Source organism: Pelecanus crispus, chromosome 8 (genome assembly GCF_030463565.1).
Source record: "Pelecanus crispus isolate bPelCri1 chromosome 8, bPelCri1.pri, whole genome shotgun sequence".
Taxonomy (NCBI): Eukaryota; Metazoa; Chordata; class Aves; order Pelecaniformes; family Pelecanidae; genus Pelecanus; species Pelecanus crispus.
In genome coordinates, this window is record NC_134650.1 from 36759695 (window position 1) to 36787550 (window position 27856).

General features: G+C 42.9%; 1 protein-coding gene across 2 annotated transcripts; it reads left to right on the forward strand.

The window, feature by feature from the left end:
• The first annotated feature begins 285 nt into the window (after positions 1–285).
• On the forward strand, positions 286–27676 carry LRP3 (LDL receptor related protein 3). Of its 2 annotated transcripts, none has more exons than XM_075715816.1 (7): positions 286–352; positions 5494–5541; positions 11285–11423; positions 19911–20119; positions 20402–21488; positions 22675–22807; positions 23731–27676. In XM_075715816.1, exons 1-7 carry the CDS (start codon positions 286–288, stop codon positions 24541–24543), a joined length of 2496 nt encoding a protein of 831 aa, XP_075571931.1. In that variant the 3' UTR covers positions 24544–27676. The 2 variants fall into 2 exon arrangements, with proteins under 2 accessions (XP_075571931.1, XP_075571932.1); XM_075715817.1 differs by lacking the exon at positions 286–352 and adding an exon at positions 2236–2527.
• The last annotated feature ends 180 nt before the right edge of the window (positions 27677–27856 follow it).

Below are 27856 nucleotides of genomic sequence, written 5' to 3' on the forward strand. Positions count from 1 at the left end.
CGGCCGCGCGGCGGGCCTGTCACGTGGGGCGGCGGCGGCGGCGGAGCGGCGGCGGCGGCGGCGCTGCGGTCTGTCCTCTCCCACCTGCCCCGCAGCGCGGAGCGCCGGCCGGCCATGGGGCTGCGGCGGCGGCGGCAGGCGCCCGCGCCTCTCCCGGCCCCCCGGCCTGCGGGGGCACCGCGGGCTGGCCGCGCCGCCGGCTCCCGCCGCTCGGCGTAGAGGCGAGGCGGGCGCGGAGCTGCCGTGGTTCCCCCCGCGCTGAAGGGCAGGCGGCGGCGCCCCGCCATGGAGAAGGCAGCGGCCGCGGAGCTCCGGCAGGGCGCGCTGGCGCCGCTCACCGCCATCTGCCTGGGTGAGTGCCGGCCGGGCCGCTCCCCTCCCCGCGCGGGGGGCACCGCCGGGCACCTGCGGCCGGGCCCCTCCCGGGCTGCGGGCAGCTGCCGGGCGCGGCGGGGAGCGGGACGGGACGACGACGCCCCGAGCCGGGGCGGCGGGTCCCGCTGCCGCCCCTCCGCTTCCTAACGGGGCGGTGGGGGGGGGGGGGGGAGGGGCGCGGGTCCCGCAGGGCGCCCGCCCGGGTCGCCGTGCCCGGCCGCTCGCCGGCGGCGGGGAGGCCGAGCGGGGTGCTGCCCCGTCCCTGCCCAACCCAGCGGTTTGCCCTTGGCTCCGAAACCCCTGCCGTAACCCCGCATAGCGCCGTAAAAAAGAAAAAAAAAAAAAAAAAAAAAGAAAGTTTCGACGTTATCCTTTTGCGGAGTTTTAACTCTTGCGAGGCGCGGCGCGGGCAGCGGCTGCCCGGCGGTCACGGAACTGCCCGCCCTGCCGCCGCGCTCCTCGCCTGCCCCTCGCTTCTCTGGGCGGCGGGGTGCAAAACACCCCCCCCCGCCCTGCGCTGCCCTCCTCCCTCCCTGCTGCTTGAAGCGACTGCTCTCCGCTCTGCTTCGCAGCAGGTGTTAAGTTATGGCAACGTGATGAAGCGTATTACTGCTTTCCAGTCTGTCAGCCCTTGCTGTCAGGAAAGATTTTTTTTCTTCTTAGGGAAAAGCGTTGACGCCTGTGACTAGAACGAGCGAGCGAAAGGCCCCGCATATTTCACAGGGGCGCGTAGAAATTGGGAGTTAGTTATTAAAGCCGACTGCTCCGTTCCTGCGTGCTGCCAAAAGGTTCTGGTGGAGCGGCGTTGGCAGCAGCACTGCGTGCGGCTGAGCGCGGCTGGGGCCGCTCTGAACTGTCCTGACAGTTATTTGGTAAACTATTACGGCTCCTCCGACTAGAATGTGCTAAACCCACGGCTATTTGCTAATAAAGTGGATTACAGCTCATTTTTAATAATCCCAAATGACAGTTAGTATTCATCATGTAAATGGCCAGAAGTGGGTATCTGTGTGGCCAGACTGCTTGTTCTATTTTTGTAAAAGTGTTCTTTTAACATCGGCGCTTGCCTAAAAAAAAATGTAGGAAGTTGACGTTTAAAAGCTGCGCTAGTTACTTCAAATGTATCTGTTTTAATTAATGGCAGCGCAATGTAAGAAGCTAGCTAAACTACGAAACAGTTTGAAGATCTGTTCTCACTAGCGCAACTTTTTTTTGCAAGACTTAAAGGGATGCCAGAGATGTGCACAGCATGAGGGTAATGCGTGCTGCGTTGTTTACTTAGTTAGAGAAAGTTAGAGGAAGGTACAAGTTTCTGCCGTATCTCCGAATTTCTTGGGGGTTTTTTTTGCGGCCTGGTCAGACCTTTGTTACAGCTTTTGTTATTTAACACAACTAGCACAGTTATTATTAAAATTACTAATAAAATAATAAAAGATTATGTAAACCCCAGAGTTTTAAGTAAGAACACTTCTTGCATTTAGCTGTGGCTAATGCCAGGTTGAAAGTTTGGTAGGTTTCTGCTTTCTATGACTTCCAGAATTTCACTGTCTGGCTCTTCTTTTCAGCTGGAATGTATTATTCCTATTCCTTGCACAACTGACAGTAGTGGAAGTTGAGAAACGTGAGAGGTGGGAAGCTTTTGAGGTATTCTGCTTCAGTGAACCCATAAGAATATAATGCTGCTGCTTTAACTGTGCTTGTGTTTTACTTCCTGCTTGCCTGTCTTTTCCTTTCGTCCTTGTTTTTGGTTCTTGCTTCTTGCAGTTCTTTTCTTTCACTTTCTGTTTTGGCGTGGGCTGTACGTGGTGTTTGGTGTCTGTATCGCCGCGCTGCCCGCTGGCCATTGCCACGTGCGACCTCGTCCGTAAACTGCTGCTCCAAAGACTGGAACTGGATCTGTTGCAACTGTTCTTTCGTGAGGCCATTTTGTTTCTTGTTCTTGGGAAATTCTGGAGGACACAGAAAGTTATCGAGCAGGAAGTAATTAAAACAGCGAAGCTGAGGTCTCTCCTTCTGGCTGTGGGAAAAGCCTGGTAGCTGTCATTTGGTTCAGAGGTGCCAAGATGTAAATTTCCCTTTTGATCCAAATAACCGCTTTCCCAGCCGAAAACCTCACCCGGAGAATTATTTAGCAATCCAAATGAATGGCACAGTAAGTTTCCTACATGGAGTTGAAGCCAACTGAACCGCTTGGGGTTTTTTCTGGCTTTCCCAACCGCTTGGGGTTTTTTTCTGGCTCTGCCCAACAGTTAAGAAAAAGGGCACCTAGAAAACTTTCTAATATAGCCCTAGCCTCTCACCTGTTTTTATTTTGACAAGATTTTGTTCTGACAAGAGACAAGAAAACCAGCAGGGAATGGCTGTTCTTTCTTTTGGGCCTCTGACGCTCTTGAGAGCTGAGTGCTTCAGAAAAAGCTGGTTTACAGCGCTCTTGTGGTTTGATTTGACGGTCTTCAGTGAGACCGAGAGTGAGGAAAACAGATACTGGAAACTGTAAGCTTATTCAGTCGCGGGGGAAAGTACCCGATGTGAAACTTAGACTTTATTTTAAGGAACTGTTCCGGACTGCTGGCTGCTTAGCGTGAAAGAGCTTGAAAACGAGAGCAAAGAACTTGCAACAGCAGCCAATAGATGTTTTTCATCTGCAGAGGTAGAAGAACATTTTTGGGGGTTGTCTGTCTTAGGTATCTGCCAGGCCTGGTGTGCAAAGGTGCCTCTAACTCTGTCCTTCTGGTAGCAAACCGGGGCTGCCTGTTTACCAGTCCTCAGAAGAAAGTAACGTGGCTCTGAGTTGGCTGATTCCGCTCTATCACACCTCTTGTCTTCGTGCTGCTTATTTCCATTTAAAGGGCACGGGGCCTCTCATCAGCCATGCGAGGGAACCCCTACTTGGGAGCTCACGTTCTGTTATGGCCATCGGGAACGTGCGGGTAGGAAACACGGAAAAAGGTTGTAGAATGGTAGTACAGACCTAGACGTTTCCATACAGTGCATCTTCAAACACTCCGTTCAGCTGTGGTGATAATAGTTATGCAGGGTATATTCATGTACTTTCTTTGGAGCAAACCAGAATATTTTAGTTTTCATGAAATTAAATTTGTGACTTAATCACTGGTTAATTTCTTCTCAGTCTTTATGACTATATTGCTATGGTTACAGCAATAGCGGCGCTTTAATACCGTGTGAGAAAACGTTGTGTCGCCGTTACTGCTGTGATCTGTTTGTGGTCTGTCACAAACAGCCATGCTGCTCTGTCACAGAGCCGAGCTTTCTGGTACGGGGCGGTAGCGTTGCTCCTAGGTGCGCTTACTGACCTAGCCGAGCAAGCTAGCACCGTGAAACAAAGGAAATAATGACATGGCACATTGTTATTATCGTATAACAACTGTTACTGTACATTAACTATGTAATAAAATCAGTGCTGTTAAGGTCCTTTGAACATCGTGTTAATGCTTATTAACACAAATGTGCAGCGCAGGCCTGTTTCTTCTCAAGCCACAGCATACGTACGCTGCCGTTTAGTTGCCCTCCTTCCCTTGTGCGTTACTACAAGACTACTACACTTAGAAGGAGCGAGAAGTCGCTGCCCTTGCCCTTGTGGTGGTGCCCTGAGGTCCTCTGCGACGGGTGACGCCAGGAGCGGTGCTTCTCTCTGCTTTGCAGGGCCGGTCCGCAGCAGTCTGTGCACCTGCCGAAATCGCTGTCTGCATTTAGCTCTTGGAGCTCTGGCTTCCGGAAGGAGAAAGTCCAAATTGCGGACATCCAGACGTAAGTCAGGGAAGGACTGCCGTAGGCACCTGGGCTGCTGCAGTTTGGTGGTAGTTCAGATCCACCGCTGACTGAAAACTGTGACTGGGCTTGAACGGGGAAGCTAAGGGATCGCGTTAGCTTTTCTATTTCCACCCCTTTAGCGGTAGGTACTTTTTTCCTCTTGTGCTGGTTTACGTTATACCAGAAGGTGGTCAGGGCAAGGGTCGTTGTTTTGGGATGTGTTTGGACGGTGTCAAAGACAATGGGGGCCCACGCTCGTACGTGCTGCTCTGAGACATAAATAGTGTTAATTGTCAGCAGCTTCCCAAGTGACTGTTGGGAACAGGGATGGTTTCGCTTCCTCTCTTCTCCTATTGTTCATTTTTTAATGATGTTTTTTGGTAAATGCCTGCCAACAGATCGACTATAAAAAGATTTAGGACTTAATACATGCAAAATAAAGCCAGAGTGCTTGGGCTGGGATGTTGTAAATTAAGTTTTGGTAACCTTTTAAAACTTTCTAATTCTTTTAAACATTTATCATTTTATTAATCGGCTGTCTTTGTAGATTAGAGAATACTGCTAAAATGAGAGCAGGTAGTGAAATATGCTGTAATTGTTAGAGAAGTGCCTTAAATAATGTATGGGGATACTCATGGAACTACATGTTGACGCTGACTGCTGCAGCAACAATGACACAGGAGAAATTTTTTTTTTGCAATAACTACTCTTACCAGATCACTCTAACAGTATATACTGTCAGAGGAGACTTTGGAGAATGTGAAGAATATTTGGAAACTAATTCGTAAGTCAGGTGTGTGTTGCAAGCACCGCCTCGTCCTATTTTGATTTTACCAGTGGACCTTTTTGAAAACTTCATTGCCTTTGATTAGTCAAGGTAATCATGTTAGCTTTAGCAGTTTATTTTCAAGGTGACATTTACCTGAGAGGAACAAACTTTGCTTTATGCAGAGGAGATGTATTTAAAGATAACAATCTCATTAGTTATTTTCCAGCACTTAAGCAGGTAAAGTGACTAGCTGTTATGATGAATGTTTTAGTGTAATTGTTCTTCTGTCTTCCCCAATTAAAAATAATCCTACAGAAGACAACCTAGAATAGATTGGCAGTTGTTTCTTTTGGTAGTGTATTTGACAGATGCTAAACTAACATTGTGTGTTGACTTTTCTTATAGTTACAGTGAAGGATAATAGCTGATTACGTGACTTGCCTGTGTAGATAAGCAAAGTTCTTGCTGGAAGACTGCCATGCACCCCAGCAAACACCTAGAAATGGTTAACTACTGACTGCCACCCTGTGCCACTGGAACCTGTATCAACATTTTTTTTTTTTTCTGTCTTTACACAGTGAATCTCTTCCTGACTGGGAAAATAGAAAGTGCTGTTACCTCATTAGGTAAGACATATTTTTTTTTATTTGTATTTACTGTTCTTTTGAGTTGTTACTGTTTCTTCCCCATATGAAGACATCTTTTAACAAAACAGTGTGACCTTTGTTTGAGAGAGAGTAACAATGACGTTTTAGGAAGTTTAGGACTTCCTGGGGTTATAGAATCCATCAGTGTCACTGTGCTAGGAAAAAATCGTAAGCTTGAGGCTAAGGTCATAGTACGTGCTGATATGTTCAGGGGAAAACTCTATGTTTAGGAAATATGCCTGGGAATATCAAGGCAGGCACAGTGGCCCATTCCCAGGGGAGCTAAAACGAGAATGTTAAAAATGTCTCATGAATGTCAAAGTGTAAATTCAACCAGAATTGCAGCACTTAGTGTAATTTCCTTCTCTATAGCAGTACTGTGACTTACTGACATTACGGGAACATTGCAATCAGGGTCCTCTTAGTGATAAGGGCCCTCTTGCGCCTGTCAATCCACAGTCGCGTTGGCAGGCATGCTTTATGCCCAAAGAGGTTGCAACTTAAATTAAAACAGAAAAACCAAGTAAGGGAAACAGGAGGAAAGGAAATGGGAAAACACGGAAATAATTCTAAGGCAGTGGGTTGATTAATGTGGGAGCTTGAGTCTTCAAGTCAACATGGGGCCCTTGAGAGAAGGTTTAAATCAGGAAAAGGTAGTAATTTTATGATTAGGTAACTTCCTTAAACTTAGCTTAGGGGAAGTGTGGATGAACCATATAGGACATGCTGTTTGCAACATAGTATTTCCATTCTTTCACTGGAAAAAATCCAGAATGTCATCTACGTCCTAGTCTGTTCTGCCTGGATGGTTCTTTGGCTTTCAGTGGAGTTTGCCATCCGTTGGCTGTGTGGTATATGAGTTTACCAAGTGTTACTTGAGTAATCATACAGAGGCTGGCCTAGGCTGGTGATACTGTCTCAGCCTGAAATCCATAATGCTTCATGCAGGTGGCTCTGCTGCTTTCTGATGCTGTTCTTTTGCTAGAAACAGAGCTGTAAAATTTGGCTTCTGTTCTTTCAAGTATGCTGGAAACCTCAGAGTACTGTAGCCTTCATGTTTTCTTGTCTTGATGTAGTTTTGAGTTACTTTGTCTCCTGACAGCGTAACTGGAGTGTGGGAGAAAAATGATCGTAAAAGGTCATTGTAGTAGTGTGATCCATGTGTAGCTTCTCTTACCTGTGCGTTGGAGGATAACAGGTTAGGAGCGTGCAGTCGTAAGGCAGGTGACCCTGCAGGAATAGTCTCGCAGGAGATGCTCCTTGGGAGCCCTGGTAAAAGCTGGGAGGAATGCTCGCTGTCCTAAACACGTCCTGACAAAGCGGTTCATTACAGAGTTGATCTCTATGACAAGGTACAGTGCGGTTTCTTTTCAAGACGCAAGTAATAGCAGAAATAATGAGTTCTGGAGAATGCAGGTCAAGCCACCATCTTGGCTGTATTTGTACAACAACTTTAAGCCAGAAAAGCTGCTGCTGCTGGCAGGGAGCGGTCCTCCCCCTGAGCCCCCTTTTCCCGGGCTCGTGGTGAGCCAGTTCAGCCTGTGGATCCCGTGGAGCGTGAGCTTGGATTTTGTCAGATCAGCGAGTTGAACCCTTGGGCCGTGCCTTTGCTGGTTCTGATACTGGGGGCAGAAGCAGCCTGCTGGAGACTGGATAAAGTGAAGGGGAGCCTTAGTCCTTTTTTCTCCACAGGCGTAAGGGATCTGCGTTAAGCAATGTGTGCAAGCCCTCCTTGAGAGAGCATTTGGAGGACTCGGGGATAGTTTCCTGCTGACCCTGACGTAGCTACTGAGGAAGCGTGTGTTGCCAAGCGTTCGGTTTTGAGAGAAGGTTCCTTGTGGCAGGTGCAAACCATCCTTTATCCCGGAGCAGAGGGTTGGGATGTGTCCCTTGGGACTGGGGCAGATCCTGGGGCGTCGCAGAAGAGTGTGAAACTGCAGGGTTTATTTTCTGCTGGGATCATCTGAAAATGTATTCCTGCACAGCTTAGTGCCCCCAGCGCTGTCCTCTGGTGGAGCTCGACGCCTGTCCTGTTACAGTCGCTTTTGCAAAAATAGGAGTAATATTATTCATGTAAAGTTTTGGAAACTTTCTGGCAAGTATTTGTGGCATATTTAACTGGCAGGGGGAATCTACTGCTGTTTATAGTAGAAGAAATCCATTTGATTATTACAGAAAGAGCCTCATTAAGATTTATACCTGCTTGACAGAAACTCTCTGAACTCAAACCTCTTCTGGCATTTGTTTAAAGTTTGTTTGGTTTTTTTTTTAATCTATAAAAGATTCATTATTGTCTGTCTTGAGAATTTATCTTTTTTTAAAAGCACCATCTCAGTAAGATTTTTGGTGGGTTGGTTTGCCAATCCACGGATTGGTATTCTCTTATGTTTTTTCAGTAATCCTAAATGTGGCAAATGTAAGCCGTTTGGGGCTTTTCTTCTGTATTTGTCCAGAAAGGCTGCAGAAAAAGAGTTACACAACAATTGTTGAAAAAATGTTGTCACCGCTCTCCTCGTGTGTTGTCGTTGATGATAAGGCCTTCAGAATGCAGGACTGCACCTTTCTATTTAGAGACTTCCCTTTCCTTTTGCCTTTTGGCAATTTGAAAAGGCTTTTGTTTATTTTCCTTAAGGAATCACACTGTCATGCTGCAGCCCAACGTAATAGCACAATACTTATGCACGTATGTGATCCTGCCAACTTCATGGCCAGGAGCTGAGGCGGGAAGTGGGGCCCCTGCATCGACACTGAAATGCCAACAGTATGAAGTTCTGCCCTTGCGTGGTTTTTCTGTTTTGTTGCCAGCACTGAAGGCTTTGTTTAGTACAGGTATTTCTTTCAGAAGGAATGCAGGTGAAAGAACAGCTGCTGAAAGCAGCAGTCGGATACTTCACCTTGTCTGCCACACAGCAGTCAGTGCACAAGGAGTAAAGAGGCAGATGACTGCTTGAGAAGATCTATTGATTTATTGCAAATACGATAGTAATGAGCATTGATGGGAACTGAAAGGCATCAGAAGCACACGGCAATTAAGTGAGGCTTGGGTAAACACAATAGTAGTTTTGGGGGGTGGATGACTGTGTGTCCCTATTTGCTCCAGTAGGTTTAGGGAACTGGGGACAAAATAGTGTAATTATGTTTTGGCAATATGAATTCAGATTGGTGGTCTGTGCAAATCAGGAGCCTTTGTAAGAGCAAAGCAGTTGTCCTTTTAATTTTGAGTAGGGCAAGTCTGAAACACTTGCGTGTCAGAGGGGTAAAGCCATGGGAAAGTATTGAGCAACAACGACCGTTGCCAGGTGAACTGCCCAAAATGGCATATAGTGTCAGTGCGGCCCTTACCTTGCTTATGTCCTTAGATTTTCACAGCTACAATTCTTCTGTTAAAACAGAAATTATTTTTCTTTTGTGTGTTCTTCTTTCCATGTCCCACGTTCATAGCAGATGTGCAGTGTTAATAAGAAAAAGCATTTCTCACTGAGAACCTAAACTGTCACGTTACGGCAGATTCACTGCTTACAAATTAGGAAACTATACATCATTGCAAAAGAAAAAATGCTAGCGATGTTACTTCCAAAAAAGCTGGGATGCTTCAAATAACTATTGCTCAGGATCCTTGTAACTACTTCCTAAAACTGAAAAACAAGTATTTGGGAGAATGAAAGCTCTGCTTAACCGCATTGATGAATGTGCGAGTGGAAGTGCTCATGTGGAGTCACCAGCATGTCAGTGGGACTTCTTCAGAATGGAAACTAAAATAAGTTTTGTGTAATTATGATTCTATTCTGTGTTCTAATGCATATGCTATGAATAAGGGATATTAATCCAGAACAGTATTTGGTACAAGGGGAACAGAAATATTTGCAGAACTGTTGCTGGAAGCCTCTGGATAGTGCTGTCTGGTGTATTTGCTCTTTCTGCTTTGGGCGTTCTGTTTCCTTCCCATTGAGAAGTTTTAGTAATCTGGCAGTTACGAAATGCAGTCTTTCCAGCTCCTTTTATGTGGTTGCTAGCTCTAGGTCCTCTTATGCTGCTGTGATATGTTGATGCAGTGACAAGTGTGTGGAGGAGCACATTTATAGACCTAAACAAACTGAGAGCTAGAGTTGAAAAGTCCTGCAGATCTTATATTTGCTTCCACAATTCTGTAATTGCAGCTGCATCTCAGTATTTTGCGAGCATCTAGCGTGGAGCCTCTCTGGCTTTAGAAATGTGATGACAAAAATGTTCCTGTGTTTCGTAACTGCTTTACTGCAAAACACTTGTTTGGAAAACAGATGTTTTCCTGTATTTATGTATTCTGTATGCTTTTGTGGCCTTTTAAACTAGTAGGAATTATATGCATACGTTTCAGTGGAATGTCCTGCTCGGAGGGTAAAAATACTGGCTTTTTATATGTTTTGCCTCAGGTAAGTTGCTCACCTCATGCTTGTTATATTCCTGTGGCTCCCACTTCAGAAGTGCTTGCTGTGTACAAACAGAACAGCACCAGGCACAGATTTACTGGTGGGGGGATACTGCAGCCTGGCCCCAGCCCCAGCCAGGAGCTCTGCAGGCAGCCCTGCCAACTGACCTGATTGCAGCCAGGCAGCTTTGCCGGCACTGCTTCACCCCATCCCTCCAGTGCGGCTAAATCTGATCCCAACTGTGAACTGAAAATGGTGCATTTATGTGGCTGAATTTCAAGCAATACTGCAAATCTGTGATTTATAATGCAGTATATTTGGATGCGTATGCGCATGGGAAACTTGAGGTATAGGCAACCTTTTTTTTCCTTGCCACCTTTTTAAGCTACGAGAAAGTAAGCTTCTGTCAAAAATTGGAATATTCAGCTGCAATCCACAAGTCATGCTCTAGATAGTAATTTGTTTTAAAAATAGTTTTAAAAATATTTTTGGAGAATGTTCAGAATAGCTATTGTGTTACGCAGAATTTCCCCTCTTGTAGTCTGCTGGGAGTACATTTTCCCATCAGAGCAGCTTTCCCACTTGTCCTTGAACATTTCACTTTCATTTTTGAATTGCTTAATTACAAATTGTAAGTATTTGATGTAGCCTTAATTGGCCTGCTGGTTTCCATAGGAAGAGCTGAAAGTGCTTTGAAAATATTGAGCTTTATTTAGCCCTGTTTGCTCCTTTCCCTGTCTGGAAAATTTCTCCTATCTATGGGAGTTCAGAAGGAATTTAGAGTACTTAGTAACGTTCAATGAAAATATTTGACATTGGAGTCCAGTTTACTTTTTTCTTTTTTGTTGGGGATTTATTTTAACCATTATGAACTCTTCAGGTCTGTTGTATGGTTAGGAGAATAAACAACATGTCCGGCAATGTGTTACAACAAAATGAGCTTCTAGATAACTTTACACCGAATATGGATCTTCTTCAGTTGCTGCGTGACGTACCCAGGCTTCGGGAAGCTGGTTAGAAGGATTTCTGTATTACGTCCTCTTGGTAGATCCATGCAGTAATATTGATTGTAGCCTTTGGTAGATTCATACAAGGTTATTGATTGATCCTGCATTGAAATGCAGGTTATGCTTACCTACGCTTAGAGTGGGTGTCTTAATTAAAAACACGGGCAGGGAAGAAAGTAGTAAGAGGATAAAACTGTTGACTCTCATTTGTCTGCAGTCCCCAGAAATTGATGAAAGCTCTTGTAGCTAATGTCAATTGTTGATTAGGCGAAGCATTAACAAGAATATTTTTTACCCCCTTTTTAACAGCAGCTTGCAGTGGAGAACTGGAACAGCACACGGAGAGACGAGGAGTCATCTATAGTCCTTCTTGGCCATTGAACTATCCTCCAGCTGTAAACTGCAGCTGGTACATTCAAGGAGATCGTGGAGACATGATAACAATTAGGTATGTTTCGATATTCCGTTGGAGATAAAGGATTGCTTTGCTGAAATGAAACAAAATGTGAGTTCTTATCTGATACGCCAGTATGAGGCTGTTTGTCAGAGCTACTGAATGAAGGAAGCTGAAGTTGATGACACTGGAGCATGATTGCAGGTTGGGCACCTCTCATTTTAGAAACGTTCCACTGTGTCTTGTTTCTGTAGGCTACTTCCGACATCCGTTATTATATATGCAAGTCACTTGTAGTCTTTTAATATATTTATCTTCACAATACCTGTGTGAGATTTCATCCACTTCTGATAGATGAGGAGGTGGGAAACTGATACATTTACTCACATTAAATAGTCCCCCTTCTCTTCATTGCTTATAAGTAGGAATAGGTGAAGGCTATAAAACCTGGAACAGCCCCAGTGGGGTACGTAAAATTCTTAGGGCAAAAACGGCTTTTTCTGTGATGTATTGAAATGGTGCTATGTTTAATTGGCAGTTGAAGATAATCATCACTTATTGTTACTTGTTAACCAAAAGACACATGCTTTTCTGCTTAATACTGATTTCCAACAGAATTAAATAATAGTTAGCATTTGTGGCACAATTTCCGCTCTTTCTATAAAAATACTATTCAGAAAAGACTAGAATATGTTACAAATGGTTTGTTAAGAATGTTTAGGCTATAATATCGGCATACTGTGAATGTGCTTAATTTCTCTGGGCTAACCATAGTATCCTTCTCAACCAAGAATTTCTTTCTTAGAAAAAGGAAAAAAAAAAATCTAGGAAAGGGGGTTTTGTTTGGTTTTTAGTACTGTTGTATTTGACACCATCTGCTCATTCTTTGCTCAGCTGCTTAAAAGGACTGCAAACCTCTTCAACTGCAGATGCTCAGCCATTAAAAACAAATCTGCCACAGATGGAATAATAGGAGGGCTCCACCATCCGTAGTTCAAAATAGGAACTACTCATCAAAAGTAAGGAAGTAGATACCTGCCAGCATTTGAGATCCATAAATAGAAACACGCTTTTAAACCCCATTAAATTGTATTGGACTTGGGGAATTTGTTTCAAAGCAGAGATTGTTGGAAACTCTGAAGCAGCATACAAATGAGACACAGGACTTGGCTCTGGAGAATAGTACTGCAATTTATGCGATGAAAACATCTCTGAGCTCCCAGTTAGAATTAGGATTCTCTTCTGCAAGTACGAGTGTAACAGAGGCTAAAGAAATAAAGGAAAGTAAGATGAGGAAACTGGTAATAATGTGTGTATGCTGTTTAGATGTGTGCATAGCAATACGATTTGAAAGATTTCTTCTCAATGGGTTTGTTTTCTGTCACTGCCATATCCTGCCCTCCTATGCACATGCAAACAATGGGAGCGATGTGTTTACATCCTAGGGGGTAGTGTTGTGGTGTTACATTTCTGACTATAAATGTACTTGGAATGACTCACTCCAGTGTGTGAAATGCAAAATGTTACAGCATCAGAGGACTTTTTTAGAAGGTTGTAGCCCTCGTAATGCCAAGGACGTAAAAGAAGCAGCTGACTTGCCTAGGCTAGCATGATATAGGCAAACTGGGAAAGAGGGTTCAAATACAAACATTTTTTCTTCTTGACGGTTGGGTATGCTTCTTGTCCTAACAGTGTGCTGATAAGGGCATAAAACAGCAGCTTTTTAAATTTTCCTAGGAAAATCAAACACAGTTCTTGTCATAACACCTGGATTTTGAAAGGTTTAAAAAACCCCCACCTCCTTTGTGTTATGTTATGCTGGATGCATTTCCTTTGATCTTGACTTCTCATCCACAGTAAGACAGCAATGTTATGTAAGCATCATATTTGAGATACGGCAGGAGTCATTAAGGGATAAAATTGCAACTGAAAGTAGTTTTGATTTCTAAAACATTTGCAGTCAGTAGTGATTTTTTATAAACCTATTATTCAGCAGCTTTCAATAGAACAGTGCCCAGACCTACATGTGGATGTAAGATGCTGGCTCCTGTGGGCATGTCCTTTAGAAGCTTTATCTTAATATCTACCTTTTGTGTGTGTGTATTGATTTTCTTTGTATCCTCACATTTCCATGCTTACTGTTTTGCTTTATACTTTACTTTTTAGAAATCCTTGGGGGAGACTTCACAAGTACAGGAAATACATGTTCTGTGTGCTTATACCTCTTTGTTAATTATGCACATTTCAATACTTTCTTCCAAGTTTGCGTGTCTGATGGAATGGTGCTGTTGAGACCTGGGAACAAGTGTGTAGCTACTGTTTTCCAGGACTATGTTGTGTCGCTTTAGATTCAGGTAGCCAGTCTTTCACTTACTGTTTTGGAAACTACTTGATTTTTCCTCCCATTTTCTCTATTTCTATGCCTGTTCTCACAGAGGACTACATAAAAATCCTGTAAGGTCAGATAAAGATGTCATATGCAGTAACTGCCTTTGTATCATCCTTTACAGGCTTTATATGTGTATGTTTCCTCATATCTGAGAAAAAGATCAAATTGGTTTTGTTTAGCAGTTGCTGTCACCTGATGGTTGTTATTAACCAGAGTATAAATGAATTGCATTTTATTATAGAAATTTATGGGACTGAGAGTAAAATGTTCTCCGTGTTCAGAATTGAAGAGTACTGAAAAGTAATCTACGTAGTGATCCACTCAAGCTGTCTCTTATTAATTGAGGTGAGGGGCATCACCTTCATTGGCTTTCGCTTCAGTGAGTCACGTCATTGGCTTTGAAAACACAAATTTTCAGATACCATCTGAGTTTCAATTTCTGAGTAAAACTGAGGCCTATTCATGTAAAGGCTTGCTAGTCTGTAGTTGTATGAAGAAGTAAAGGGGCAGCTTCATAGTCTATTTACCAAACTCACAGCGTTTCAGAACTTAACATTCATTGGCAAAAGCTCACAATAGCCATTTATTTCATTCAGTTGCATGTGTTCAGCTTTTGAAAACACAGCCCCTGTGTCTCTTGCCTAAGGTTACACAGTTAGCTGGTGCTTGGGAGCTGGGAGTAGAATAGAGCTGTCCTGACTTCCAGGTCCTTGTGCTTCAGTGGTTAAGCAGAAGTTTTTAATGAGCCAATTAAGTCATCACTTGTTCACAGCCTGCACTTGCTGTGAGAGGTTGGCAAATAGAAGTAACTTTTCTTGCTTAATTGGCTGGTCTGTTTTATTTTGGGACTGTGCTCTACTGATCTACCCATAATATTTATTCTCCCATTTTTTAATGAGTTTAGAGGGCCAAATCGGACATTTATTTATTTATTTATTTACTAATTACTTTCACTCAGATTTTACATCTGCTTGGTCTCCGACAGTTTACCCTTTTTTTGTTCATTTTCCTGAGCATCCCATGTTTGTCCTTTTCCAGTTATTAAGAATGCTTTTTTTTTTTTTTCTTTAATCTGTAGTTGCTCATGCTTAACTTGTTAAGAACATTGTAGGGAATTCCCTACATTATTTATAGAAGTGTTTTTTTTTTCTAGCTGCTACTGCTCCTTTCAGTGCAGATGGCAAAAAGCTTAGCTCTGCTAAGCATTAGTTTTGCAGGTAGCACATATTTTTTTCATATTTTCAGAGTCTAAATGAGTATTTATGATAAGCTGGTTTAATGACGTTCTTTCCAGTGACATAAAATACTTGACAGTTAATAGGAAAATACCATTGTAGGCTACTGTTCCTTCACTTGAGTAATTTTACAGGCAAGATCTGATATATGGCCAATCCTGTAATTTTCTGTAAGCTCCTGGAGTCCTGCTCAGTGTTGGAGGCAACCTTTTTTCAGTATCATACCACTGAAAGAAAAATCAGATGATTTTACCTATTTCTGCAGAATTCTGTAAGAACAGATTTCATGCTGTATTTGTTAGTTCACATTGAGTTATTCTGATCCTCAGAGTTTGAATGCTTCCAGTGTTTAACAGACTATTAAACTCTTGTACTTTTGTATACAGTTAGTTTTTTTTAAAGGAACTAGCTGTTGAAGAGATGTTCCAAAAGCAAGATAATTGGAGTTAGTGCTTTTGAATAGCATCTTTCAGAAGAAAGAAAACCTGCAAAATTTGGTCTGATAATTTTGATCTTTTATACCAATCTCCTCCTCTATTCCTGTATTGGGTTGGAGATCCACAGGTAACAGTGAGAACAGCCTGAGGGCCAAAGCATTTTAAAGGACGTTCTGTGGTTTAGTGGTGGATGTTGTACTTTGTTGTTATTGTAGTTCTAAGTACTCGAAATACCAACATTTGATTCATGTAGTATTGTGCCTGAGTACTCCTCCTCTCCCTGCCCTCTGAACTCGGGCTGTCCGCTCGCGTCATGGAGCGGAAAAAAGCCTGGAGGAAAGCCGGGTTCTCCTTCCCTTTGTTCTCCAGCACGGAGATGCCAGAGCGGAGGAGCGTTGCCCTGTAAGCGAAGCTTGCGGGTGAAGGGGATGTTGGCATCCCAGGGCGCAGCAGCAGTGCGGCGGGGAAGGCTGTATTTGAGGGGCGAAGGCTGGAGTTCAGAGCCACTGTGCCCTGCAGCTTGCGTGGTAGGATGGGCCTCTGGGTGCACATCCCGCTCTTTCAGACACGTCAGAGTGGTTTGCTGGAGCGGATTATGGCAGAATGGACCAGCGGCCCCTCTACCTTCTCTTGCTTTTCCTCCCATACCTCGTGCTTCCCTGCCCAAGATGTTTAAAAATGCGGCAGTACTGACTGGTGCTGCGTGAGGTCTGGATGACATTGTCCATTAGTACTCTCTGTTTCGGGACAACTTGATTCTGTTTCTTGTTTTAATCATGGAAAATGACATGGGTTTTGGATACAAAGGGCCTGAGACCTCCCTCAAGATCCGTAACTAGAGTTCATTCAGTACTTTTCCAAAGACTGTAAGATGTTTGTACAGTCCTACAAGCAGTAGGAGCACAAGACTTTGTCCCTTATTTCCACTGTATACCCTCAGTCTTCAACTGTTGGGCTAATCCTTTTGACAGAAAAATTTGCATCCCCGTTTGAGAAAGTTCAACTGAATAAGTGAATGTCCCTGTGCTCTATTTTGTGGGTAGCAGGATTAAATTATTCTTCAGAAGACTAACAATGGCAGCACTAGATCTAATTACAGATGATGAAAGAAATGAAGTAGCAGAGGTTGAACATGCTATTCAGGACTCTTAGGTAAAATAAATCAGTGGGCTATTAATGTCAGATTAGTGTGGCAGAAACTTCTGACACAATACATTGTTGTTGCTAATGCGTTATAAAATGAAATCCAATTTTATATACTTATGTGTGCACACATGTATTCATATTGTTTCATTTTTCGCTACAAAGGAGTGATTTTTGTGGTAAGGCTTGTTGATGGCTCATTCAAATATATCGTGCTTTTGGTGTTGAGTAATATCACCATCAATTTAAATGGGGCAAAATTTGCATCCAGTGGAGAGAATATAACTTAAAAGGATGCTGGAGTGGAGTGCCAATACCTTAGTTAAAGCAAAATTTGTTCAAAATATGTCTGTTGATTAGTTTGCGTGAGGTAGAACATAATTGCTTTGACTTTGCTTTTGCCCTTAGGAGAAGAAATTTTATAACTGCTATGTATTTGCAGAGAAATTGTGTTTATTCAGTGGTGTTTGAAACTCCTAGGCACCTGTGACTAAGACGCTCATTGTTTTTTAAAAAGAGTTCATTCTTGTGAATATTCTGTATTGTGTTTTTTTGAATACCAAGGCACTTGTTTCAGTAGGTTGTGCATCCCTGAGAGGCATGGTGTTTTTAGGGAGGCTGGTAAAGATGATACTTCCTTGCAAGTCTATTCTGCCTCATCACCCTTGTACTCAGCTGGTTTTGTGGTTAAAGCTTGGATTTCTTAGTGGAGAAGTGTGGGATTCTGCTCTGAATCTATTCCACAGCTGACACTCAGGAAAATCAGTTACCCTCTGTGTGCCTGTGCTTCTGCCTTTGGAAGGTGGAACTAAAGTTTCTTCCCCTTCCACACCCTTTATAGTAAACCAAAAAAAGCCCTTTATTAGCAATGTACAATACTATATTCTTAAGGTGCAAGTAGAAGATACTGTTAATTCTACACAAATGCAGGCTTTCCAGGGGTATCACCGTCATCAGCAAAAGAGTTTGTAAACAAGACGTGCGTGTAGCTAACTTTTCTGTACTCTTCCTTTGATGGAATCTCAAAAGTGTTAAACCTCCTCTTTTTTCTTTTTTCTTTTTTTTTTTTTTTCCTAGAAGGAAATGCATTTTAATATAAGGTGCAGACAGCTTATTATTATAGGCAAATTCTCCCCTGGGTGTGTGCAGTCTGTGTTGTGTAACAACACGATGGGTGAATTATTTACCTGACAGACAAAAATAGCTCTTTTCAGCAGAGTGGGGAAAATGAGTGGCTGTGGGACTTGACCGGAGTGCCGGGAACTGGGTAGGATAGGAGAAAAAAATGTTTAGCTCTTTAAGGTTGGTCCTTGTACATCTAAAATAACTATAGAGGTAAGAGATCAAAAGGTTTAGTAAATGATCTTGTTTGTATCGCACAGGCAGAAGTCATTCCCCCTTACCTCTTCCCGGTTCTGAGGTTCCATTTCTTGATTTAGTGACTGTTCCCTGTTCTTAAAAATTTTTATTGTTGGGCAAATAGGTATTTCTAATTATCCAAAAAGTCTTTATGACAAGAAACACCTACAAACAATCCTCCAAGTAGATGATAGAAACCCTTGTTGATGTCTGGTGCCAAAATGAGTTACAGAGCGCAAAACCGATGTGGTAGCTCAGTAATGCTGTCTCGCATCTCTTGCAACAGACTTGACATGGGTGCCCATAGTTTCACTGATGCTTTGTATAATTCCTTTTTATGCTGTAGTGCCTGTTCATACGCTTTCTTGGTCATTAAAAAGTTTTTTTTGCAGAACACCTGGGACAGATACTCTTTAGCTTACCTTTGCATGGCTGAATATTTAAATCTGTTCATTCTGACTACACAGTTGTCTAAAACTTCCTTGCAAAATTTGCTGGTTTCAGAAGCTTGATGAGATCACTTACAGCAAAGAATTAGGTGCTGTAGGCATATTTCTTCCCAGCTGGGAAGACGCATAGAGCATGGTGGGAGAAAAAGAGTTAGAAAAGAGGAAGGACGTATTTCTGGGTGGATTGTCCTTGCCTGCACATCTGTTGTTGGACATCTCTTAATTTCCATTTTAACTTAACACTTTCAGTGCTCTCTTACTTCTCATTCTCTTGCTCATAATTTTTTTTTCTTTGAGCGTTATTAAGCCAATATGTTTGGCAGAACCTACAGGTGTGTGTAGGCTGGGTCTCCTGCTTAAATGAATTGGCTAGTTTATGTAGTTGCTGCTCTTTCCCTTTCACCTTCAAATGGCAAGACCTGGCAGGCATTGACAGCCTTTTGTAAATACACAGCGATTATTCTTCTGTTTATCTTTTTCAAAGAATTTGTCTTTTATGTTTGTGAAAAGTCCTTTGTGGAAGGAGGTCTGTATTTCGTAGCAGCTTTTCAGCCTTTCTGAAACTTCTGTCTAGGTATTTCTACGGAGTATGCGCAAACTTCTACTGAGTTAGTTTTGTGTAGCTGAGTTATATGAAAGAGGACCAAAATTAATTTCTAAGTGTTCTGAACAGTGTGCCCTTTCCTAATGAGTGTGCTTCTCTGTGCAATGCTGTTGTCATTGCACATTACTGAATGCATGGTTCCTGAGCTACAGGTTAGGGAGTATCACCTGTTTGTGTTCAGTGGTCTGCAAACAGTTGGGGCACCTCTTTGCACTAGGTAAGCTACTATTAAATAATCACTAGGCTTGGGTCAGCGGAAGGGCTGGAGGTTTGACTGTAAAAGTTTATAGGCTTGTTTGGTCTGCATTTGCATTCCCAGAAAGGGAATATTTTAGTCTTTGAATTAAAAAATAATAGTGTTAGACTTCAGGTTCCATTTCCACCCCTTGCAGTCCTGTTCTCTTGCCCTCTCCCGGCCTATCCATAGCTTGAAGAGTTGATTTTTGTCTCTTGTATTTATCCCTTTAGGGTTCTTTGTACTGCTCCCTATTGTTCTTTTTCCAAGATGGTAGTCTCTCCTCTCATCCCATAGTTTCATAGCTTTTAAGGTTGGAAAAGACTGCTGAAATTAATCTACCTTCTGTATAATGTATTCTGGAATTTTGCTTTTACCCATATCTGTATTTTAGGAAGCTTGTTTAAGGACTCTGAGTAAAAGAGGAATTATCCTTTCAGCTTTTGGAGCTACTTGGCATGCTGTTTACACCTGTGAGATGGGTTCTTTTCCAAATTGGGGGAATTTGAGTGCTCTGTTTATATGTACTCAAGATACTGTAGGTGTTTCATTGTCTTTGAATTTGATCTCTTTTTGTCAGCACGGCTTGGTGCAGAAAGTCAGCTGTTGCAGTCTGTTTTTTTTCTCTGTTTGGCTTTGTTCCAGATACATGTCCTCTTTGTAACTTGTGTTTTGTTTTGTTCCAAACAGTTTTAAGAACTTTGATTTGGAAGACTCTCAGAAGTGTGCAGTAGACTGGTTGATGATTGGCCCATCTTCCAAGAGGGAGGAGTACAAAGTGTGTGGATCTTCCATACCTCCGTCTTTCATCTCTGCAAGGGACCATGTTTGGATATTTTTTCACTCGGATGCATCAAGCTCAGGACAGGCTCAGGGATTTCGCCTTTCTTATATTAGAGGTAAAACCTTACAGTTTTGTTGGCTTCACTTATAGTCTCCCTGGCAAAACTTGAAGACGGTAGTATTATTTGTTGACAGGACTTTGGGCCAGTCTTGATGACTGTAAGGTGTTAGCATGGTAACACTGATACTTTTTCCGCTTGGCTTTTTAAGAGTATTCCTGAAGTATACTGGCCTGACTGATTGACTTGTGACATGGAGGGTAGTAGATGTTAGAAAGTGACATTGGATGGTTCCAAAAATTTTGATACTGACTTTCTTCTCCTTGCCCTCTTTCACAGGAAAGATAGGTCAGGCTGTATGCCAGTCAGATGAATTCCGTTGTGCCAACGGAAAGTGTATTCCCAGTACTTGGAAGTGTAATTCCATGGATGAGTGTGGTGATAACTCGGATGAGAGAAACTGCACTGTCCCTCCAACAGAGCCTCTGTCCAGCATCTGTCCCTCAGGAATGTTCCAGTGCAGTGCAGCCCACTCCACCAAGTGCTTGATGAATGAGCTGAGATGTAATTCAGTGAAGGACTGCAGCGATGGTTCGGACGAAGATAATTGTCCTGATCTTTCCTGTGGCAAAAGGCTGGGTAATTTTTATGGATCTTTTGCTTCCCCAGACTTATTCCGTGCTGACCACAGCAGATCAGACCTTCATTGCACATGGTACGTGGACACACAAGATAATCGACATGTTCTGTTGCAGCTTGATTTGCAGTTAGGCTACAACGACTATGTAAGGGTATATGATGGCATCGAAGAGAGAGGCGATAAATTAATGCAGACGTTTTCGTACCGCAACAACAGGCATTCGGTGAGTGTGGAGTCATCAAAGGGCCAGCTCACTGTCTCATATCATGCCCGCGCCAAGAGCACTGGCCATGGGTTCAATGCAACCTATCAGGTGAAAGGCTATTGCCTTCCTTGGGAACACCCTTGTGGAAGCGATGAGGAGTGTTTCACAGATAAGCAGCATTGTGATGGCTGGTGGCACTGTCCAAATGGCAAGGACGAGGAGAACTGTCCCGCTTGCCAGAAGAACGAATACCCATGTGAAGGAAACAGTGGGCTTTGTTACTCAATACTTGACCGCTGTAATAACCAAAAGAACTGCCCAGATGGCTCGGATGAAAAAAACTGCTTTACTTGCCAGCCAGGAAACTTCCATTGTGGTACAAATCTGTGCATCTTTGAGACTTGGCGCTGTGACGGCCAAGAAGACTGCCAGGATGGAAGCGATGAACATAACTGCCTGGTGATCGTTCCCAGGAAGGTCATCACAGCTGCTCTGATCGGGAGTCTTGTGTGTTGCTTGCTGCTGGTGATAGCGCTGGGTTGTGCATTTAAATTATATTCTCTGAGGACTAGGGAATACAGGTAAGCATCTTGCTCTTATGATGCTGTGGGGTTTTTTCCTTTTTTTTTTAAAGGGAAAAAAGTTGATTGTTAGCCAGAGAATTTGCAAAATACTGTGAAATCGATCCAAGGAGTTGATGACAGTTAAATAGCAGTCACAGCACTTAAGAGTAGTTAAGATTTTCGGAAGCAGTGAGGGGAACGTCAGCTCTTCTGTGATCTATGAGAAATATACATTCATTGCGCAGCCTGGCAGAACCTGTATCTAACTTAAATCAGACCTGTTTTGAGCAGTTTCCTCTCCCACCTCCTCCTCCTGCAACAAACCCCTTGCACTGCCAAAAACCGAATGCTGAACTGTTACAGTGAAGTCTGCTGAATCTGAACTAACTCTCCCCCTGCCCTCCCCAAATACTCTAGTTCTCAGTTCTGCTAAAAGCCATGTCCTGCTGCTGTGGGGCCTGTTCTGAGCAGGAGTTGTTTACCTTCACTGTTCCCATCGGTGTGAGCTGCGCCCCTTTTCCCCGGTCCTATACGCCTTGCTGTATGGATAGTGTGTGTGTTTCCGTGTCTGTGTTTTGTGTGTTTGTGCAAGCCTGGTTCTGCCCTTTGGGAGAGAGTCGTAAGGGACTTTCTGAAGCCCGTCTCTTGCCATGTGCACCGGCTCTGCGCCGTGCTGCTGACACTGTTTGTGTTTTCAGCACAGTGTGCTTTACATTCTCTCCTGATCAAATCTGCATGATTAAAGAGCTGGAAACCAGCCGCTGTGCTATGTTGGGAACCTCGGTGCCTCGGTTCTGGCAGAGCAGCCAAAGCTCTCCGCAGCTGCAAGCTGCCCCTGTTGTGTGATTGTTTCCAGTTCTTAATGTTGTCTTTTCCAAAAATAACCTTTGGGCCCTTGCTGAACAAGTTACCACTGTTACTAGCATAAGCTGGCCGATTGAAAAAACTTCAGTTGCCACAGAGTCCAACCTGGGACTGCACCAAAGAGTTTGCTGATTTGATTCACTGATGCTTATACCCTCTAGTCCTGTTCCTTTTGTTTATTTTAGCATCCTGGTAAGATTTTCATGGAGCCTAGTTGAAGGTTTGCGTTTTTGCTGCTAGTGTGAAGTCATCTGCGCTGCTTTTGGACATTAATGTGAGGGAGGCAGGACAAACTGACTGTTACTTCTCTTCCATGCTTTCCCTCTGGTTCTGTTTGCAGAGCATTTGAGACCCAGATGACGCGACTTGAGGCAGAATTTGTGCGGCGGGAAGCTCCACCCTCCTACGGGCAGCTGATTGCACAAGGACTTATCCCCCCAGTTGAAGACTTCCCTGTGTACAATGCATCACAAGTATGGAGACATAAGTGCCAATGAACCTATCAGCAGCCAAACTACTATAGATTAGATAGAATCAATCTGAGACTGTATTCTTTCAGTAGCAGTGCTAATTACATGGAAGTCATATAAAAATGTGTACGTTTTCTTGGTGCTGAAGAACCGCAGTTACGCATCTTGGTGCTGTGGGTAGTTTTGAACGCATTAAATGTGTTTGCTAGGGAACAGCAGTGAGATAAGCACATGCTGTTTTGCTGTACATCAAGATAGAATGAACAGAGACAGAGAGAAAGGTCAGAAAGTAAATAGGAAAAAGGCTTTTCAAGCTGAAGCTGTGAATGTGCCTGAAGCGATAAGAAAGTAAGGTCTGTAGCAGTATTTCTGGGAAATTCTGGGATTATTTTTAATTTACAGATACATTACATTGGGAAGCCATTAAGTCATTCTTCTCTTTCATTGCTGAGTTCTCAAAAATCTCCTGTGCCCTGTCAAAAGTATCCAACTGTGATACAGTTCCTAGTGTGATAAAGCTCTTGCAGTTTGTTGCTCAAGTGGAGAAGTAGTTTGCCTTGGCCTTTCTTCTCTGCTGTTGTCGTCAGCTTTGAGGATCCTCTGCTATTGCTGATGACAGAAGACTCAGTGGTCTGCACTCTGGTTCTTTAGTGCTGATCTGATTGTGTGAGTGGAGCATCTTCCTGGGCAGACAAGTAGAGCTCAAACTCATAAAGGAAACACTTTAAGGGAGAGCCTTTTGGTACAGGCAGAGCTGTCTTTGGTGTTCTTAAATAGTTCATTAGAAAATACGCATTTAACAAGGAAGTGTAGGGGTCAAGTCTGAGAATTCTGGTAAGGTGGAGATATTGGTGGAAAGAAGAGGGTTTAGGAGAAGTCTTAGGAGAGTATGTGTGAAATCATAGTTTGTAACATTTGTGTTGCAGGCTTCTGTGCTGCAGAACATTCGAACAGCTATGAGGAGGCAGATGAGACGACACTCGTCAAGACGGAGCTCGTCTCGGCGGCGCTTGGGCAGGCTCTGGAACAGACTCTTCCACAGACCTCGGGTGAGAGGACAGATCCCGCTCCTGACGCCTGCCCGCACTTCACAGACTACGCTGGGTGATGGAATCATCAACCGTGCTGATGGGACTATTCAGAGTCCTCCACCTTCCCCCGAAGGACCTAGTTTAGAGGCAGATGCCCATGGCCCAGCCAGGGGCCTACAAGAAGCTGGATGTAGCAGCTTGCAGCCAGAGACTGAAATCACAGAGCCATCGCCTTCAGATGTCTTACCGAATACTTGCACAGCTGCATATGCAGAGCCTGAGGCTGGACACACTGATAAATCTTTAGGTGCTGAGACCTCTGGCAGTGAGCTTAAGCAGTCCAGTAAAGTGGATTCAGGAAAGGCTTTCAGAGATCCTTTGTCTGAGAGTGTTACAGAAACGATCCATGGAGGGTCAGCATCCAGGAGGACTGTCCCAGAGGGCAGTAGTTTAAGTAGAAGTCATCCGTTGAGTGAAGAGCCATGTAGGTTACCCTTAAAAAAGTGGGAGTCTGCTTATTCAGACAGCCCTATAAATGTTCATATCCAAGTGGATGGACAAAACCGATGTTGCCCTAACTCATACCGGGAGGAGCCTTTGGGTATTCATGCGGCTTGTTGCCATTCTGTGGAAGTGCCAATGTTAGAGTCCTCTACTCCCCTCTCTGAAATCAACACCAGTGATGATGAATCTTTACTTGTTTGCTAATAAAAACTTTTGGTTTGGCCCTGTAAATTTTGTAACTTCATTGTTTGTATGACAGTGCACTTTGATGATAGGTGGTATGTCTGCGCTCTCAACTTTGTCTCTTAAAACCAGTGTGCTTTAATCCCCCAGGGAGTACAGTACAAGACTAAATGGGACAAGTTTTTGTCTTCGTTGCTATTCCTGAAACTCCAGTGGGGCAGAAGTAGGCCAGCGTGTGATGTCAGGGGCTAGGAGAGCAAGAACGTGTTGCTGCAGTTTGGAGACGTCTCCATCCTCTGGTATTTCTTCTGTGCATTTATTCATTCTGCATTCAGGGAATTAGTGTTTCTTTGCTTTTCAAGTGGTCTTACTGAAACTAGAGAGAACGCTGTTGGAACCTGGGGCGGGCACCAGTCATTGTAACTATGAGTACTAAACTAGAAATAATGTTGTCTTTATAGACATCGTAGTTTAAGAAAAATCTAATCATTTTAATTACAAATATTTAGAAGGAAATAAAATCCTTTGTAGCTTCCTCTTTATAGAAATTGTTCACTTCCTTTGCTTCCTTCAGAAATGTTTTGATGGCCATATGTACCTTGAGGCATCCACTAAAACCAAAGTTTCTGTGTAGAATACCCAGAATGATACCACGTGTCTTATCTGCTGCAGCATAGTAATAAGAGATTAGCAGTGTTCAGTATAAGCAGAGCGCATTGAGCCCCAGTTGCAGCAACATTTCTTTTTTGTGTTGTCATAGGTTACATTCTCTTCACAGTGATGTTGTGAAGGTTGAAAAATTCTTTGCTCTCTCCCTACCCTCTCTTTCCCCTTTTCCCTTCTGTTTTCAGGGATTTTTATGATTATACCACTTTGGGTGTGCCCTGAAGGATACTGAGGCTTCACAGCGCCCGTTGGCTGCAGTAGGAAGCACTGAGCACTTGGTAACTGTCAGGGTCAGATTTCTATTTTATTTTGAAATAAAATCTGCTTCACAAGTTTGCTTGTAAATCTGCTACCTAGGTGCAGATGTATAAATAATTTTTAAATTTTTTTTATTTTTAGAGATTTTGTTTGCTTTTTTCTTTTAAGAACTGAAATAGATCAGTGCCATTTTCAAAGCTGACACTGTGTGGATTGTACAACACTTAAATGTAAACTGGTGCCTTTTTTGGTTTTTAGAGTGTAATTAAAAGGAAGCTAGTTACTTACCTGGAAGAAGGGTGACATTGCTTAACCAGGAGTGGCTCGGTGCAGAAAGACAGAACATTGCTGTGTGGTAGCTTGGCCCTGTTGCAATGGATGGGGCATTGGCCAGGCTCCCCCACGCTCTAACAAGAGCTCTGCTTCAGCTCCCCCGTGACGCAGTGACAAACTAAAATGCTTTATATAGGAATTAACAAGGAGGTTGATGCTGCTGCTCTGTAAATACCCGAGTGCTCTGAAGTCTGTTTATTGCTGTAGGAATTCAAGTTGCCCAAAGTTATCAACTGAAGTTGTAAAATTGAGGTGGACCTGGGCTCTGCTGTCCACTGGACCCTCCTGGCTGTGAAGGCAAACAGGCTTTCACAGTGAACAGTTAAGTTTACATCAAAGTGTCAAAAGATTTTTTTCCTTTAAATGGGCTATATTTTGCCCTGGAGCTTTTACTAGGACTCCCTTTAGGGGAGTGCCTTAAAAAGAACAAGGAATAGGACTCTGGCTTTACTGAAATGTAACAAGGAAGAATTAAATTGAAGTAATTTTTTTTCTCTTCAGTTGCAAATTGGTTTCACACTGTGCATTCCAGAGGCAGAAGATTCAAACTCCTCAAGGGCATTAATAGCAGGAAGGGCTTGTGGCAAAATGTGTAACAAGTAAGAGTCATAGTTATGTTCAATAAATACTGCTCACTCATTTTTTCCAAGTGCTTTTGTGAACAGAATTAATTTCATCAAAGGAAATGTAGTTTTAAAAGAGATCTTGCTTTCATAGCATTTGTAAACCTTTTAGGTACATTCCAGCTTTGCAAGGCCATGTACTGTAGTCATTACACTGCCCGGGTTGTTGTTTGCATCTAAGGCTACAGGTTTTAGTGTCTTTTTTTTTTTTTTTTTTTTTGTGTCTAAAGGTAATTTTAAATACATAGAATTGTATGTGTGAAGTAGTTAATTATAATTGGGAGCAAGATTATATTTCAAGGTTAATACTGTGCAGATATGAAGGACCTTAGAAATAAGTGTATATTTAATTCTGTTACAGAGATGTATTTCTATAATAAAATAATGTTGATCATACTATGCCTTAAACTATCACTGCTGTAAGGCTCTTAAAGTTGAAATAGATATACTGCTATATTTTGGGAACAACCCTGAACAGCTAACACTGTATTTTATTTTAAGATGTGTAACTTCACATAATTTCTTACATATATCGTACATATTTTGTGTACTGATCCATTTGGTAACTCAGTGGAAATTTCATTGAGAAGGTTTTATTTTTAGAAACTGAAAAAAATCCGGGTTAATGAAAATTTGATGTTTGAAGTGTACAGAAATCTTAACAGCCCTCACTATTGGAATTTATAGCCTTGCATCGAGAGAGACAAGACTGGTGCTCTTTATAAGCACCTAACTTTTGTATTCTGCAAGACAGTATTCTCTCCCGGCTCCCCGGCTCATTCCTTGGAGGGGAGAGTCATGAATTTACTGTTAATTTTGCAGAAGCAATCTCTATGTCTGTGCTGTGAGCACAAACAGGTGTGTTGCAGTGTCCTGGAATGTCAATACCTGAAGAAACCACAAAGTCTGCCTTAGTGTTTGTCTGCCCTTCCTCCAGCTCTTGTAAGCTTTTAGCAGTGAATCAACCATCCTCGAAGACACCCAAGTTCCCTTTCATGTAAGCTGCCTCCTTGTATTCAGAACTTACTAAAATTAAAAAAAAAAAAAAAAAAAAAAGCAAAAACCTGCTACTATGCCAGACATCTGAACAGGGAGAGCTCATTCTTACATTTCTTTGCTCAGTGGAAAATGTCACACTTTAATGACTATACAACCTAATGTTAATCAGCTAATAAACTTGTTAAAATTTTTGTTATTTTAATAATGCTTTTCTGCACTCTTTAAAGATATCCGTAGACAGAAGGGAAACTATTTGGGGGGAAAAAAGGCAAAAAAAAAAAAAAAAACAAACTATCTTAAAGATACAAAACTCCCCTGTCCAAGCAGCCAGAAAAAACCTCCCTAAAAAATCTCTGAATAGAGACAAATACCTACACTGGTTTAAGAAGAATGGAAGCTCATAGGCAGCATTAAGGAAAAACTGACCCCCTTATGTTTTCTCTTACCGCCGTTAA

Coding starts and splice junctions, on each gene's coding strand:
- LRP3 (XM_075715816.1), top strand. CDS start 286: ATGGAGAAGGCAGCGGCCGCGGAGCTCCGGCAGGGCGCGCTGGCGCCG. Junction 353..5,493: donor GCTCACCGCCATCTGCCTGG/GTGAGTGCCGGC, acceptor GTCTTTACACAG/TGAATCTCTTCCTGACTGGG. Junction 11,424..19,910: donor GGAGACATGATAACAATTAG/GTATGTTTCGAT, acceptor TGTTCCAAACAG/TTTTAAGAACTTTGATTTGG.